Raw genomic sequence first — 17,377 nt, 5'->3', positions numbered from 1 at the left:
GGCTGAGGCAGCTGCAGGGCAGAGTCCTGCCAGGGACCCCCCGAATCCTGTGGGAAGACGCCGCAGTGGGTGCGAGGTGTGGACATCTGTTCTGTGAAGCCTCTCCCGTAATGTTGCTCATTTCTGGCTTCTTCCAAGTTTTTTTGTTGGGTTTTTTTTTTTCTCTCTCGCAGCAGATGGGAGCTGCGAAGCTGTTGCAGCGGCGCTGAAGTTGTCGGGAATGATTTGTGTGCCGCAATCCCCGGGTTTTAAGGAAAGAGGAGGAGGAAGGTGTTACCCCCCACCCCTTCCCCACCCCTCGAGGCACGGGAGGGGACGGAGCCCCCGGCCCGAGTGTTGGGGACAATGACCTGTCCCCCGAGCCCCGGCTGGCTCCGAGGCAGGGCTGGAAACTGCTAAAATACCCGCTGAGAAGTGACGCGCTTCCCTCCCGGAGCCGCGGGAGCGTTTATTGACCAAGTTCAGCCTCTTTCTGTCGGCGAATTGATCCTAAATCTTATCCCAGCTCCTGCTCCGGGCTCAGTGCTTCGGTGGCTGCATCATTCCTGCAGCTCTCCCTCCTGCTGGCAGCTCTGCCCGGGGAGGGCTCGGCGCCACTTTTGGGGTCTCATGGATCCCCAAACGCTCGGGAAGGGGATGGTGAGGACATTTCCACCCGTGCAGGTGGAAATCCGAGGTGCCGAGGTCTCCCTCGGCCCCTGCAGCCCCACGCTGAGCACGAAGAGAGGCGCTGGCCGGTCTCTCCAAGCTTGGAACGAGGAGAGTTCCCAGCCCCGGAGCTTAGGGAGCAAATCCGGGAGGGAGCCCAGAGCATTAAGCCAAAGGCTTTCGAGCCAGGAGGCGAAATAAGAACTTCCTTTTTGCAATCTCCTCCTGGTCAGCCGGCGGGAAAGGCTCTTCCCTGCTCCCGGCAAAGCTGCTGCGTGTCCCGTGGGCAGGGGCTGCGTGTCCCGTGGGCAGAGGCTGCCCTGCCAGGGGCTTCCCGCAGCCTGGAGCTGCTCCACGAGCTTCTCCGAGTGTCCAATTCCAGCTGTTCCAGCTGCCCATCGCGGCTGCTCCCTGCCCACCCTCCAGCCCCCCGCATTCCCGGCGGTTCCCCGAGGCTCCGGGATGGTGCTGATGGTTATGAAACGGCCGCTGGGTGCACCAGCAGCTCAGCTCAGCACTTTTCCCTGGTCCTGGAGGAACGTTTCCAACCAGAACAGTTTAACCTGGAGCAAATTAGGGAAGACTGAGCCAGCAGCACCAGGAGCAGCCGCAGTGCCCCGCCTGGAGCTGCCAGCCCCAGCTCCCTGCCCGCTGCTCCAGGGCTTTATTCCTCGTGCGGGAGAGGAATTTCCGCGAGGCAGGGAGGGGACACGAGCCTTGTCCCTGTCGGGGGTTTGGTGTGGCTGTGGGGACAGAGGGGTGGCAGCTCCCAGCAGAGTCTCAGGGCAGCCCTGGCACCGGGTGAGGGATGCCAGGCACAAATCGCACAGGGCTGGCCTCCAGCGGGAAATCCCGGCTGGCATGGGACGGTGGCACTGCGATGTGTCCCCCTCCGGCCAGGGACAGGGGTGGTGACAGCATGTCCGTCCTGGAGCATCCCTGTTCCCGACGGGTGTGGAGGGCAGGATGGGGCTGTCACCCCCTGCCCTTGTCACCCCCTGCCCTTGTCACATCCCTCCAGCAGCGCTTGGAGAGCGGGAAAACCCCTCCCTGCCCTCCAGGAATGTCACCAGGGTCAGTGCCCAGCTTGCCAACACCCCCGGGACAATTCCTCGGCCTGGAGCCCTGGATGGGTTACAGGAGGATCCTCCATCCCCGCTCAGTGCTGACTCTCCGCAGCCTGCTTGGAAAAAAACCTCTTGAATTTAACTCTTCAACAACTCTTCGGTTTAACTCTCAGCTCTTCCACCTCTTCGAATTTAGCTCTTTGCAGCCTTTTAACTCGCTGTCACCGGTGTGTCCCCCAGCTGGGGTGGTGGCAGGGCCACAACCAGGGGCTGGCGGCTGTGCCCTTGGGGCAGGGGCTGTGCCCCCAGGCTGGGCCACCTTGCCCGGGGCTGAAACGGGAGCTGCTGCAGGGGCAATGCCAGCGGCAGGAGAAGCCGGCACAGCACTTTCCCCAGCCCCATGTGGTGTCACCAGGGCATAAAATTAAGCGACTTCGGCGCAACTTGAACCGGTGCATTGATTTTTCCTGCTGATTTTTTTTTTTCCCTTTTTTTTCCCCCTCTTCCCTCCCCTGCCAGACCCCCCAGGCCGGTGCAGGAGGTGCCATTCTGGGTGCCCCAGTGGGGTGCAGGGGTGATGCTGGAGAGTTTTTGGTTCGTTGTCCCCTCCCCTGCAGCGATCCCAAACCTCCCCTGCACTTTTTGATGGGTTTGGGGGTGATTTTTGGGCCCGCTCACATCCCTGTGCCCCAAATATCCCCGCACCCTATAGGTGCTGGAGGAGGGTGACAACCCCGATCCCTGCGCTGGGGTGTCTCGGAAAACACTCCAATTCCTTCCCCCCCTTCACTCCGCTCCTTGCCAGATGATCCAAGAGCAAAACTATCCCTGCTGCTCCGTGTGAGCCTCTTGGCACGGGCCTCGGGAGCCTTGTGACCGCGCTCCCCGCGGGCCCGGGGGGCACCGCCTGGTGCCACGGCCACATTTATCTCCCCAAACACGAGATGTTGGGGGCCCACGAGTTCACACACTCCGTGGGGATGTCACCCCACGACGCGCAGGAGAGGCTCAACATCCCAGTTTTGCTTCCAGCCTCCCTCGGGGGTTTGGGAACATCCCTGTGCTGCCTCACCGCTGGGGTTGGAGGGCTCTGAGAGCATCGCCCTGATCCCACAGCGCTGATAACGGGGTCAGGGCCGGCCTCTGAGCGTGTGTCAGGGTCGGTGGTGCCTCTGCCGAGGGCTCCGGGCTCCGGCCGCTCTTTCCCTGCCCGTGGGGAAACACTCGGAGCTTTTCTGCTTCTCTTCTGGGCGGCGTGGGACGCTCCGTGCCATGGTTACGGGGCCAAACAGGCCCTCCACAGCCCGGTTATTTATATCCCCCGGCTCCACCTCTCCTGAAGGGCCCGAGGGCCGGCGATTTATGGGACGTGCTGTTTATACAGCTGCACACGGAGCGGAGCCTGCAGGGTGAAACGCCAGCCCCATCCCCGCTGCTCGGGTGGGGTTTGGTCCAAATCCCCAATTTCCAGCGGTGGCACAGCTGGAGGGTAGGGCCGAGGCCATGGGGTGGCACCAGGGAAGGGATCTGTGCTTTGCCCAGGGTCTGTTTGGTCGCTCATCCCATGGTTGGGTTGTTTATCCTGAGGCCTGTGGTGTTTTCCTTCTGCTGAGTTCTCGCCGGGCTGGATCCGGCCCGGGGCATCCCTGAGGGAACAGGGCAGAGCGGGGACAGGGACACCAGGTGTCACCCCTGGGACTGGCGCAGGGGCTTGGGCAGAGTGGGGACAGGGACATGAGGTGTCACCCCTGGGACTGGCACAGGGGTTTGGGCAAAGCAGGGACAGGGACACGAGGTGTCACCCCTGTGCCAATCCCGGGAATTTGGTAAAGAAGGGACAGGGACAGCCCAGCCAGTGTTGGTGTCACCCCTGTGCCAATCCTGGGGGTTTGGGCCCAGTGGGGACAGGGACATGAGGTGTCATGCCTGGGACTGGCACAAGGGTCCGGGCAAAGCAGGGACAGGGACACGAGGTGTCACCCCTGTGACAATCCCAGGAATTTGGGCAAAGCACGACCAGGACCCATCCTGGGGGTCCAGTTAAAGCAGGACCAGGACAGCCCTGCCAGTGCCGGTGTCACCTCTGTGCCAATCCCAGGAATTTGGGAAAGAAGAGACAGGGACAGCCCTGCCAGTGCCGGCGTCACCCCTGTGCCAATCCCGGGAATTTGGGAAAGAAGGGACAGGGACAGCCCTGCCAGTGCCGGCGTCACCCCTGTGCCAATCCCGGGAATTTGGGAAAGAAGGGACAGGGACAGCCCTGCCAGTGCCGGTGTCACCCCTGTGCCAATCCCAGGAATTTGGGGAAGAAGGGACAGGGACAGCCCTGCCAGTGCCGGTGTCACCCCTGTGCCAATCCCAAGCGCTGGGGACAATCCTGGGAGAGCTGGGCTCTTCATCCCCACCGCACGAGCTCCAAGATCCCGTTCCCTCGGCAGTTTTGGGGTGCAGCCTCTTTTCCCGGGGGTGTCTGGGGGGCGCTGGGGCCAAGTGCTGCCCTCCTGCCCTGGCAGGGAGGCCGCCTTGGCCCTGCTTCCCCTGAGCTCAGCAGCTTTCCCGGCTCACCTGTTCCTCGGGCGGCAGCAGATGGCAAAGCCCGCCCTAATGAAGATTAATCGAGGAGATTTCGCCTTCCCCAGCGGGTTTTCGTTATTGTTTTGGGGAGGTTTCATTCCTGCTGGGGCCGGGCTGTGCCCCTGCTGGGTGCTGTCCCCGTGTCCCTGCAGTGCCACGTGCTGGGAAAGGAGGCCGGAGGTGGGAATTTTATTCGGGAGAGGGGAAGCACCGCCTCAGCCTCTGCTCCCTCCATCCCCGGGGATCCTGGAGCTGCTGTCCCGTTCTCTCTTCTCCATCCCCATTTCCCCGCCAGCATCCCTCGCTTTTCCAGCTCCTCTTTGCCGGGTGGGAAAAGCAGAGAATCGGGACGGGAGCCTGGCACGTTGGACATCCCCAGAGGTGTTTGATGGAGGGCTGAGGGTGGAAACCCCCCCTGGGCGCTTGGTAAAGCGGCTGAGAGCAGAATTCCTGCCCGGGAGGGATGGGGGATGCCGGTTCCTGGCCCTCCTGGCTGCCTGCAGCCATCTGACCCTTCCCTAAGCCGCTTAAGCGCCGCCGCCAGCCGGGACGGGGAGTTTGCCCAGGCTTTACCGGTTAATTCCTAGCAGCTGATGCGTTCCCAGAGATTTCCTTTCCCAGCCAGCCCCGTGGGACCTCTCACGCCTGTATCCTCTCCCAAATCCTCTGGGATGCGGGCTGGGAGGTCTCCCCACCCCTCAACAGGAGCAGATTTCCATCGCAGTGGGTGATGTGTGGGGCTCCAGGGTCAGGGCCACCCACCGCAGGTACTGGGGATCTCTTCCCTGTTGGCTGGATGAGGAGAGGGGCACAAATCTTCCTGCAGCCTGGGAGATTTCTGCCTTCTCCTCTGCTCCGCGCTCCGCTGCCCGTGTAATTGCCTGCTGAAAATCCTGCTCGGGTAATCTTTTCTTGCTGATGGTGCACAAGGCTCTGAGCTCGGCCCAGGGCCGGGTTTTGCTCCTCAGCCCGGTTCTCCCTGTCACGGAGGTGCCACATTCCCGGCGGGGGTTAATCCCAGAACTGCTGCGCAGGAGGAAAAAAACTCCAATTAATAATTCAGAGGGAGAAGGAGCCGGCTCCAACCTTCCGCCCTGAGGGTGGGGAGTGCCCGGGAGAGCAAAGTCGTCCTCTGTGGCTGTGCAGGGTGGTGACACGGCTGGGACACCTTTGGCCCCTTCCTGCCTCCTGCTCCGCATCCAGCCCTTCTCCCATTCCCAGGGATTTAATTTTTGGCTGTCGGTCCCACCTCCAGGACGTTTGGGGAGGAAGGAGACCCACCTTGTCCCTTTTAGGGGACCCACTTGTCCCCCAGCCCCGGGTTTGAGAGCCCCCAGCCTCACACAGGGCTGGGGGTCAGTGGGGAGGGCTCCTGGATGGCCCCACTGAGGGACAGAGCATTGTCCCCTCTCTGCTGTGTCCCCTGGAGCCTCCCCACCAGGTGCTGGGACAGGTTCCATCCCTCCCATGGCGGCTGGTCCTGCCCAAAAATTCCACATCAAGCAACATAACGAGATGGGAACGTGCTCCTGAGTCCCCTGGGTCACCCCTGGTGGCCCCTGGGCATTGTCACCACAGCGCTGGGGGTGAGATGGGTGCCACCAGCTCCAGGACAAGGTGCCAGGACCACCAGGGCTCAGCCAGGCTGTGCCAGTGTCACCCAGCCTGGAGTGGCCAGAGCCCCCAGTGCCACCACAGAGCCGTGGTGACGGTGACAGAGCAGTGAGTGGCCCTGGGCTCGCCGTCACGTGGGCCTGTGGTGGCACAAGCCCTCCGCTTTCCTTTTTTAGAATCGCTGGATCAGGGGAAAAAAATGTATTTTTGGAGGTTTAATTTGCTTCAGCTTCAGAGTCGACTTTCTTTTTTTTATTTCTTTCTTTTTTATTTTTTTTTTAATTCCCCTCCTTATTTTAAATGGGCCAAAGCCCCTCGTGCCTGGGCCTGGCACTCCTCAAGGAGGAGCAGCCCCAGAGATGCTCCTGGGGATTTTTCCCCTGGGTTGACACTTCCCAGGTGCTGCTGGCAGGTCCCCAAGGGTGGCAGTGATGCTGGGGACAGTCTGGAGGAGTTTTGGTGGCCTCCCTGCAGCACCAGAACCCTCCAGAGTGTGGGACCATCCCGCTGCCTCCCTCCCTGCCTTTAATTAAAGGTCTGCAGGGCAGAGCTGGCACCGAGCCCCACGGCAGCTCCTGGGCTCCCCAAAGGCTCCATGTCACCATCTAGGGGCAAAATGTGTCCCCAGCGGCTCTGCCGCGACCTGTGGAGGTCCTGGCTGGGGCGTTCAGGCTGTGAGCGGGGATAAAACTGGGGCTGGGGTCCCCTGGCTGTCCCTGTGCCCCCAGCTGACACTTTGTCCTTGCAGATTCCTCCTGGTCTTCAGCTGCCTGGTGCTGTCGGTCTTCTCCACCATCCAGGAGCACCAGAAACTGGCCAACCAGTGCCTCTTCATCCTGGTGAGTGGTGCTGGTGCTCAGATTTCCTTTCCCCACTTTGCATCCTAAAAAAACCGGGCAAGAGCACGGCCAGGAGCCCTGTGACCCCACCAGCAGCTGGGATGTCACTGACGATCCCACGGCACGGCCTGGCCCGTGGCTGTCACATCTGTGGCCCGTCCCACCGTTGTCCCCAACCGCTGGAAGAGGCAGGGCACGAGGGGCTAAAAAAGGCAACTTTCCCCCAAACTGTCAGGAAGAGCTGACGCAGGGACTTCTCCCGAGTGACGGGGACTAAATTGGGAAGGTCCTTGTGACTTTCCTGCCAGTAAGCAGAACGGGGGCTTGTTTGTGCGAGAGGGAGGAGGACAATGCTGACAGAGGAGGAAAAGGACCCAGCTCGGGGCGAGGAGGAGAGCAGAGCTCCTCAGGCAGCTCCAACGGCTCCGCTGCCTTTCGGGGACTCGTTTTGACAGTCTGCCGTCCCCCCTCAAATCTGAGCCCCTCTACCCTCTCCCCTGCCCCTCTCACCCGTTTTCCCCTCCCCGCCAGGAGTTTGTGATGATCGTGGTGTTCGGCATGGAGTACATCATCCGCGTCTGGGCCGCCGGCTGCTGCTGCCGCTACCGCGGCTGGCGCGGCCGCTTTCGCTTCGCCAGGAAACCCTTCTGTGTCATAGGTACGGGCTGGGGTCGGGTTCCTCACCCGAGATTCGGGTGGTCGGAGAGTGTTTCGTCCTCTGAAAGCCCTGAGCCGCCTGGTGAGAAAGAAGCAGAGTCTCGAAGGTCTTGTTTTTCCTTCGAGGTCTTGTTTGTTCAATGTTTCTCGTGTTGTTTGTCGTTTCTCATCTCGCAATTTTCTCCGTGCCCGGCTGAGGTCTGAACAGTGGTGAGGACACGGCTGCCCACCGACAGGGCGTCCCTATTCTCTTATAACTGCGTGTCTCTTATTCACAATTATGTCCCAATTTCTGTTATCTGTACTGAAAGGGTCATTCCTACTCTGACCCAACCCCCTTAAACGACTCTGTGCCACCCTCACATCAGAAGATGGAGGCCCAGGGGTAAAAAGAAGAGCCCAGGGCACTGCCCTAAATCCTCCATTTTGTCCCCATTTACCTCCATTCTGAAAACCCCAAAACTACAAAATTTTCCACCTTGTGATAAGTTAAACCACTGTCTGTCACAATTTTGTGACCTGCAATTCCTCTCTCAGCGTTGGGGGCTTTTCCCACGGACTGAAATCAAAACCCGGTGTCTTCCTGGGCTCTGTGCCGGGCTCTCCAATCCCCCTGGACAGACCCCAGACCCCTTGGCCAGGATTCAAACCCTCCTGCTCAGGTCCTAGACATCTCTGCTAAGATCCCTGACCCTCCAGGGCACCCAAAGGGACACCCAAAGGGACACCCTGGGCTCCGACAGGATCCAATGATGGCGAGATTCGGGATCACCCACACACCGCCCTGAGCTTTGCTGTCCCCTTCAGATTTCATCGTCTTCATCGCCTCGGTGGCTGTCATCGCCGCGGGCACGCAGGGCAACATCTTCGCCACGTCGGCGCTGCGCAGCATGCGCTTCCTGCAGATCCTGCGCATGGTGCGCATGGACCGCCGCGGAGGCACCTGGAAACTGCTGGGCTCCGTCGTCTACGCCCACAGCAAGGTGAGGGAAAGGCCCGGGCCAGGGCTCCTCGTGTTCAAGGTTGGTGCTCCTAAAGGAGGAGCAGCCTCAGAGATGTTTCCTGGGGATTTTTTTCCGCTTGGGTTGACGGTTTTTAGGTGGTGCTGGGAGGTCCCCAAGGGTGGCAGTGGTGCTGAGGTGTTCTGGTGGCCTCCCTGCAGCACCAGAACCCTCCAGAGTGTGGGACCACCCCGCTGCCTCCCTCCCTGCCTTTAATTAAAGGTCTGCAGGGCAGAGCTGGCACCGAGCCCCACGGCAGCTCCTGGGTTCCCCAAAGGCTCCATGTCACCATCTAGGGGCAAAATGTGTCCCCAGCGGCTCTGCCGCGACCTGTGGAGGTCCTGACTGCTCAGGTGTAGCCCTGGTTTGTGCCCGAGGTGTTTTGGTTTTTTGAAATTCTTTTCCCAGGGAATTTTCTGGAAACAGGAGGAATGTTTTTGTAGCTGTAACTTTGTCATTCATTCCTTTTCCTAGGAGGGACTTCTCCTTGATGTCCCTCTGCTCTGACCAGTGTGAGTGAAGAGGTTTTGCCTCTGTTTTCACCAGTCGAATTGGTCTGTGTAAAATAGTATAAAAGAGAGAGACATCCCAAAAATAAAGGAGTCCTTTCCAGCCTTCAGAAGTCGGAGTCTGTGTGGTTGTGGCGTAAAGCAGCGCCACCCGGGTGTGTGTGACATCCCCCCGGAGGCATCTTTGGGTGTGTGTGACCCTCTGTGCCCCGCAGGAGCTCATCACCGCCTGGTACATCGGCTTCCTGGTGCTCATTTTCGCCTCCTTCCTGGTGTACCTGGCCGAGAAGGACGCCAACATCCAGTTCGCCACCTACGCCGATTCGCTCTGGTGGGGCACGGTAAGCCCGGCTCCCCACAGCCCTCCCCGGGCCCGGGAGGGGAGCAGGAGGGTGGGACGGGGCCGTGGTGGGGCAGTGAGTGTCCTCCAGGCCCCGCCGTGCTGTGTCCCCGGGCAGGTGACGCTGACCACCATCGGCTACGGGGACAAGGCGCCGCAGACGTGGCTGGGTCGGATGCTGGCGGCCGGATTCGCCCTGCTCGGCATCTCCTTCTTCGCCCTGCCAGCCGTGAGTGGGGCCGGAGAGGGTTCCCTGCTGTAAAAAACAGCGGAGGTGTTATAAATAACGAGTCCAATCTCATAAAAGAAGGCAAATTCTTTGATAAAAATGTTGTGAAATAGAATTTTATAGGAAAAAAGCCCTAATCAATCAGACAATGGACCCCGGGATCGATGCTGGGTGAACCTCAGATCCCACAGCGGGCCGTGTCCTCCCTGGTCACCAATCCTGCCCACGCACCATCCAGTTTGATACAGCTTTTCTTGCTCCAGGCAAAAAGTTGCCTCACCCCACTGTCCACTCCCTGGCGTTTCAAATTCCTGTTTCCTTCCTATCCCTCTGCCGGTCTGGGGAATGGCTTTCCGGGCAGTGTTGGGGCTCCTGATTAGATTTACGGGAACTTGGCATTCACACACCCACTGGTCTGATGTAAATAAGATCCCAATCAAGTGATGATCCCCGCGTCGTTGGCACTCCCATCATCTCCGGAGAGGACCCATCTCCTGGTGGGGACTCCCTTTTTATTTTGCAGATGAACGGGTCTCCTATTCCTGGACTTGTAGTTGCACCACGCTTTTATTTCAAGGAGGCGAAGGCATTTGATACAGTACATATTTTATACAGGAGAACTATCTAAAAAAACCTAATTAATTCCCCATTACTTATAACAGGAGGAGAGGGGCAGAGCCGCCTCTGGGTGGGGCCTGACAGCCATAGTCCTGTCCCTTTTTGTCCCCAGGGGATCCTGGGCTCCGGCTTTGCTCTCAAAGTGCAGGAGCAGCACCGGCAGAAGCACTTTGAGAAGAGGAGGACTCCGGCCGCCAACCTGATCCAGGTGAGGTGTGTCCCGCCCCGTCCCTTCCCGGGAATGCCTGGTGTGGGATTGTCTCGCTTTGGGAGGGACAGGTGTCTGCCAGGGAAAGCTGGAGCTTCCCTTGGAATGGAGAATGGAAACCACCTCCCTCGGAATTATTGTAATTTTGATATTAAGAGGCTTTAGGGCAAAGACACGGGAATAGGAATGTTATAAATGATCTCCAGTCCGGCCGTGTCATTTCTGTTCCAAATGTTGTGGTTTCGCAGCTCGCACCACAGGTCTTGGAATCTCGGAGATGCCCTGGAGTAGCTTTTTAATAGACCAAATCTTTGATACACCAATTTATCCATTACATTTACCGCAGTAATAACAGTCCCCTGGTCTGCAAAAAACACCTCCACACCCAGCACCGAGATCCTTTGGGCTGGCCATTGCTGCCAGGATGGATGGAGGGGTCCGGGGGCGGTTCTCCCATCCGGATTGATCCCGATTCCCGGGAATCTCGCCCCTCTGCAGGCTGCCTGGCGCCTGTACTCCACCGATGTCAGCCGCGGGTACCTGACGGCCACCTGGTGTTACTACGACAGCCTCCTGCCCGCCTTCAGGTAGGCGGCACGGGGTGAGGGCTGGGGGGTCCCGGGGGGTCTCCGCGGGGATGAACAGCCTGGGAAACCGGGAGGGACCCTGTGGGACCCCCGGGGGTCGAGCAGCACCGACACCTTCCCAGGATGGGAGTCTGCTGAAGGACCCTCCTTCATCCTCATCATCCTCACAGCGCCCATCTCATCCCCTCTCACCCCGTCTGTGAGTTCCTGCAGCCCCACAGGGAACGGGGTGATGCCTCAGGGACCCCACGGCTGCGGTGGTGGAGCTGCAGCCCGACAGGAGCTGGTTCTGGCTGTGGATCCAGCTGGGCACGGGGGGATCCCATGGGAGCCCAGTGTCCCGTTCCTGTGGCGTGTCCCTCCCGTCATCGCTGGGATTTGGCCGCTGTGGGTGGATCAAAGGCTCCCCGAAGGTTTTCCAGAAGTCTCTTCCAGATCCTGAGGGTTTGCCACATCCCTGTGAGCATCCCTGCCCTGCTGCCTGAGGGTCCTGCTCTGCTCTGGCCGTGTGACAAACTCACCCTTCTGTCCAATCCTGAATTTTTCCAAAGGCTTTTTAACAGCCACAGCCCCGAGTCCCAACTTCCCGAGCATCACCCCAGATCCTGGGAATTATTTGAGGCCTTGCTGCCCCTCCTGCTGTGCCAGGAGCTGTTTTCCCCTCAGTGGAATTCACACAGAGCCTGATTCCATCCGTGCTGGATCTGAGTTTTCCCCTTCTGGCTGCTCCAGCAGCACCCAGCCCCAGCATCTGGTGGTGACAATTCTCCATGTCCCCACCCCGTCCCAGGCTTGTCCTTCCCTGATCCATGCCTCTCAGCACATCCAACCCTTCCTTCTGTGGAATCCTGTCCCAGGACCCTTCCCCAGCCCCAACTAAGAAACCCTCTTTTGAACAAAAATGCTGATTTTTTGTTTATTTATTTTATTTTGTTTTGCTTTGGTTTGAGCTCAGGAGGACCCAGCTCTGCTCAGCCTCATTTCGCTGGTTTCGTTCGCTTCAGAAATTTTAATTTCTCCCCGTTTTTTTGTTATTTCACCCCGACCCTCAGAGAGCTGGTCCTTATGTTTGAGCATTTGCACCGGGTTCGCAACGGAGGATTTAGGAATTCAGAGGTGAAAAAATGGCCTGACAGAGCCCCACCGCCCTATCACTCCTTCACCCCTGCCCAGAAAAGCTTCAGCCTGGCCGTGTGCCCAGGGGAAAGGTAGGAGGGCGCAGCCCCCGAGTTCTCCCTCCTCTCTGCTCTGTCTCCTCTGCTCCTCTGTGCCCTCCTGAGATGTCACTGTCACCCGAGGGGCCACCACCCCAAGCTGGCTCCGCTCCCCACTCCTGCTGGGCATCCCTCCTGCTCCTGCTGCTGCTCCCAGCCCCATTCCAGCTCCGGAAGGGGCAGATTTTTTTTCCAGAGGGACACTCTGGGATGTTGTACCCTCATGAGGTCACCTCGCTGCCTTTTTCATGTGCCTTTGACCCCGGGATGTGGCACAGGGTGACTGAGCACGGCAGGGAATCCCTTGGCAAAGGCAGTGGATGGAGCTGTGGGGCAAAATTCCAGAGCCTGGGAAGGAGCAAATCCCAGATCCTGGGTCTGGGAATGGCTCCTTGTGCCCACGAGGAGAGCAGAGAGGGGTTGAGGCTGCTCTGCCCCGTGTCCCTTGTCCCCTCTGCCTGGAGAGGAGATCCCAGCATGTCACCAGCGCTGGCCACCCCACCGGGACATGGGGCCAGCACCAGGGTTAGGTGGGGAGAGGCCTCGTGCCTCAGTTTCCCCCGAGATCAGCAGGCTGCAGGTGTGGGGCTGAGCAGGACCTGCTCCCCCAGGTGAGTTCAGGGCTCAGGGGGCTCCTCCCTGGGCTCGGTGACCAACCAGGAACCTGCAGGGGAAGGACCAAAACCCCCCTCGGGGGGACCCCTGAGCCCACCCATCCCTCCCCACGAGCATCACCTCTCATAACATCTCATCTTCTCTCTCTCCTCCCTTTCCCGCTCACCCTCCTCCTCCTCCTCCTCTCCATCCCTCCATCCCTTCCCTCACCACCCCCAAGCTGGAATGAGGAGGACGCGCAGCCCCCCAGGTGTTTACGCCTCAGGTAACGCTCGCCCCCGGCCGCGGGGAGCCCCCACCAGAGCCCGGCGGGGTCTGGGGGCCACCACAGCTCCCTCTGCTCGGGGACCGTCCCTAAAATCCTTCCGGCAGAGCCGAGAGACCGCGCAGGTGTTTATGTAGGACCTACACAAACGGGGCTGTGGCGCTCACGGGGGACGGGAAGGAGGTGGCCTGGGGACGCTCCGCCGGCCGTGGCTGATTCTCTTTTCCCCTGTGTCTCTGCCCTGCCCCTCCAGCCCCGTATTTAGTGGTAAGAGGAGGCTCTTGCAGACGTGGGGCACGTGGAGACGGAGGTACCGCGGCCTGCCCGCCGGGGAGCGGCCCCGGGAAATTCGGGATGCATGGATGTGCTCCCTGCCTGCGTGCCTGCAGCATGGACACGGCTGGGGCTGAGCCACAGTGGGTGGAGGCTGATTCGGGGGTCCCCTGTGCATGGCCTGGGCTGTCCCCACTGTCCCTTAGTGCCTCAGTTTCCCCATTGCAACGTGGATGAGCGCGGGCTGCTGGCAACCAGATAAATCCCATCGATCCCATCCCAGCGGTGTGCTGCTGCCTGATTCCCGGGACACAGCCCTTCCCACCCCTGATGGATGTGTGGGATGTGTGGCAGCTCCCCTGGCAGCACAGGGGAGAGCTGGGAGCCCCGTGACCTTCCTAGACCCTGCCTGGGTCCTGCTTAGATCCCTGCATGGATCCCTGCATGGATCCCTGCATCGATCCCCGCCCAGATCCCTGCCCAGATCCCTGCCCAGATCCTGGCCTTGCTTTGCTGAGGAAATTCAGGGATGTCCCCAAAGGTTTCATGGAGCCCGTTGTGCAGCTGGTGTGGGATTGTCTTGGTTTGGAAAGACAGGGGTCTGCCAGGGAAAGCCGGAGCTTCCCTTGGAATAACGGAGAATGGAAATCCCCTCCTTCTGAATTATTGTAATTGTGAAATTAAGGGGCTTTCAGGTAAAAAATATGGGGATAGGAATAACAGGTTCTTTACCAGGAAAATTAAAATAAAAATGCAGTAGTACTAAAAACCACCGAGGGAGTCAGAACACCCCTGAGCCCTGTTGGTCAGGCTGTGCTCAGCCCAGCCCAGTCCTGCAGGGCCAGCCGTGGTTCTGCTGGAGCAGAGATGATCCTGGAGAAGGGCCCAGTGGTGCTGAGCTGGGGCTGCTCTCCTCTGGGAATCCAGTGCCAACAGCCTGTGCTGGGCTTCTGAATGCCAGGGCTGATCCCGGGGGGAATGCTGGGCTCCTCCCCCTGGGCGGAGCCTCTCCCAGTGGGATGATGGGATTGTCTGAGCGCTGCAGTGAGCCTGGCTGGCCCATGAACAGCAGATATCCCTGCTGGGAGGGTGGGTCCTGGCAGGGATAAAGAGCACGGCCCCAGCTGGTTTCACAGCGGCCCAGGGACAGAAGGCACCGCCCCATTCCCCTCCCAGAGTCACCAGGAATGGGTTACAGAAGAGAAAAAACCACTCCTGAGCTGGTTTCAACAGATAATGACAGGACGCACACTCCTGGTTACAATTCCCAAGGCAGGGATTCACTCCGTGTCCTCCCGGCTTTGGGGACTTTCCCCTCCGGCTGTGTTTGGGGTGTCCCATCATGCAAAATACGCGAGTTTTGTGTAGGTCCTGCATAAACAATGCCTGGTGTTTACCCCCAACCCGAAATCTCTGCTGGGTTTGGGAGCAGAACTCGCGTTAGGGCAGGAGCAGAGCCTGGATTAGGAGGAGGAGGAGGAGGATGAAGCAGTTTGGCCGGGTTTGGACACCCCGTGCCAGCAGGGCTGGAGCAGAAGGAGCTCTGCTCAGCTCAGACGTGGCTCTGCTGCGTGTCCCCTGCCTGTCTGTCCCCTCTCTCCCTGTCCGTCACCTCCTTTCTCTGCTCTGGGCACCAAAAAAAAGGGATTAAAAGGAGCAACCCCAGAGCTGCCCATGCTCACGGCCTGCCTCAGGCCCATCACCTGCTGGAGGCTCTCCGTGAGCTCAGCACGGCCATTCCCGTTCACCCCGGGGACCTCCCCGTCCCTGTCCCTGTCCCTGTCCCCACGCCCCTGACGCCGCTGTCCCCGCGCAGCAACAAGATGGGCCTCAAGGAGCGGATGCGCCTGGGCAGCTCGCAGCGCCAGGGCAGCTCCCAGCGCCGGCAGCAGCCCCTGGGGCCGCCCCTGCACCGCTCCCCCAGCACCGAGGACGTGGCCGAGGCCTCCAGCCCCACCAAGGTGCAGAAAAGCTGGAGCTTCAACGACCGCACCCGCTTCCGAGCGTCGCTGAGGCTCAAGCCGCGCAGCCCGGCTGAGGGTGAGCCCCTGGGTGAGGGGGGTCTGGGGGTCACCTGAGGGGCTGCAGGGTTGGGGACAGTCCTGGGGGTGTGCCATCCAGCCGCTCTTGGCACCCGCAGCCGACTGCCCGCCGGAGGACAGCGGAGAGGAGAGGAGCTCCCCCTGCGAGCTGACCTTCGAGGACATCATGCCGGCGGTGAAGACCCTCATCCGGGCAGTCAGGTGAGGCTGTCCCCTCCCGTGTGTCCCCCCAGCCTGCACAGACCCTCCCCAGGCCCCCCGTTCCTGCCTCCAGCCCAGGCTGTCCCCGCAGGATCCTGAAGTTCCTGGTGGCCAAGAGGAAGTTCAAGGAGACTTTGCGTCCCTACGACGTCAAGGATGTCATCGAGCAGTACTCGGCCGGTCACCTGGACATGCTGGGCAGGATCAAGAGCCTGCAGACGCGGTGAGGTGCCCTGCAGGTGACCCCTGGGGCTTGTCCCACATTCCCAGAGCTCCATCCCCGGCGGGCTGCCCAGCCCTTGGGAGTGATGGACGGGCTCTGCGCCTTCCCTCCGTGCCAGCGTGGACCAGATCGTGGGCAGGGATCGGGCTCTCCCCGCGGACAAGAAAATCCGGGAGAAAGGCGAGAAGCCGGCGCTGGAGGCGGAGCTGGTGGACGAGCTCAGCATGATGGGCCGCGTGGTCAAAGTGGAGCGGCAGGTCAGGAGGGGACACCCCGACAATGTCACCGTCCCCTTTTTGGAGGGGCGAGCCCACCCGCTGGGACCCCGCCCATGGGTGGGTGTGTCCCGGCTCAGCCCCGCCCCTCTCCCCGGGCAGGTACAATCCATCGAGCACAAGCTGGACCTGCTGCTCGGCCTCTACTCGCAGTGCCTCCGCAAGGGCTCCACGAACTCCTTCAGCCTGGCGGCCGTGCGGGCGCCGCCCGGGGAGCCCGACATCACCTCCGACTACCACAGCCCCGCCGAGCCCGAGGACATCTCGGCCTCCGCGCAGACCCTCAGCATCTCCCGCTCGGCCAGCGCCAACATGGACTGAGCAGAGAAAGGCGGCGGCAGCGACCCTGCTGGGGCCGTGGGGCGCTGGGAGAGGCGTGGGCCTTGTCACCGCGTTGTCACCTCGTTGTCACCTCGCTGTCCCTCGGCGTGGTGCTTGAACCGAGTCTTCCTTTGCGGGGACACGCGGCTGTGCTCCGTGGCACTGTTGGCATGGCCAGCCCATGCTCCTAGGGTGCTCCTGGGATGTTCCTAGGATGCTCCTGGGGTGCCCCTGGGATGTTCCTGGGATGCTTCTAGGATTTTCCTGGGGTGCTCTTGGGATGAGATGTTCCTGGAAGGTTCCTCGGATGCTCCTGGGTGCTCCTGGGATGTTCATGGGATGTTCCCGGCTTCCTGGGAGATGACACCTCCCAGCTCCGGGCTCCTGTGTGCTCCCCAGCTGTGGTGGGGATGCTCCGGGCTGGCCCCATCCCCTGGGGTTTGGTTTGGTTTGAACCCCAGCGCTCAGGACAGGTCCTGCCCGGTCCCCCAGAGCTGAGCCGGGGCCACCACCAGCTATGCAAGGTCCCATCTCCCTCTTGCCGCCAGTGCAGGGGTGTGGGGGCATAATCCAGGGTGGCTTGACCCGTGTCACTCGGGGTGCCCAGTGCGGGGAACAGGGGACTGTCCCCCCTCCCCAGGCTGCAGCTCTCCAGAAGCACAGCAGAGCCTTCTGCCTGCCCGTGCATGCTCCCAGGGCGATATATATATAGGAGATATATATATATATATATATATTTATGCAATAATGTCTTAATATGCAACATCCCTGGGAAGAGCAACCCCAGGGGCCATAGGCAATAAGCAACCCTCTGCCAGCTCCCTGGGCTGCCCTGGAGGGCCCTGGAGGCCCTGAGAGGGGAAAATCCCCACCCATGGGTGGCCCCGGAGGCAGGAAGCTGAGCGGGGGCTGTGGGGATGGCAGGGGTGCAGACACAGGCGCTGTCCCCAAGGAGTGTCCCCTCCCTCTGTGTCCCTGCAGCCGCTCAGAGGATTCCCTCCCGTGCTCGGTTTGTCCCTGCCCGTGTCCCTGTCCCCTCTGCGGCCCGGGGAGCACG

General features: G+C 60.6%; 1 protein-coding gene across 1 annotated transcript; it reads left to right on the top strand.

The window, feature by feature from the left end:
• The first annotated feature begins 6,519 nt into the window (after positions 1 to 6,519).
• On the top strand, positions 6,520 to 16,331 carry KCNQ4 (potassium voltage-gated channel subfamily Q member 4). The gene is made up of 14 exons (XM_066335506.1): positions 6,520 to 6,554; positions 6,652 to 6,742; positions 7,274 to 7,400; positions 8,207 to 8,382; positions 9,125 to 9,250; positions 9,368 to 9,478; positions 10,209 to 10,304; positions 10,803 to 10,891; positions 11,944 to 12,099; positions 15,075 to 15,298; positions 15,399 to 15,501; positions 15,593 to 15,724; positions 15,843 to 15,981; positions 16,102 to 16,331. Exons 1-14 carry the CDS (start codon positions 6,520 to 6,522, stop codon positions 16,318 to 16,320), a joined length of 1,824 nt encoding a protein of 607 aa, XP_066191603.1. The 3' UTR covers positions 16,321 to 16,331.
• Positions 16,332 to 17,377: the final 1,046 nt, after the last annotated feature.

Source organism: Sylvia atricapilla, chromosome 24 (genome assembly GCF_009819655.1).
Source record: "Sylvia atricapilla isolate bSylAtr1 chromosome 24, bSylAtr1.pri, whole genome shotgun sequence".
Taxonomy (NCBI): Eukaryota; Metazoa; Chordata; class Aves; order Passeriformes; family Sylviidae; genus Sylvia; species Sylvia atricapilla.
This window is presented reverse-complemented; position numbering and strand designations above follow the sequence as displayed.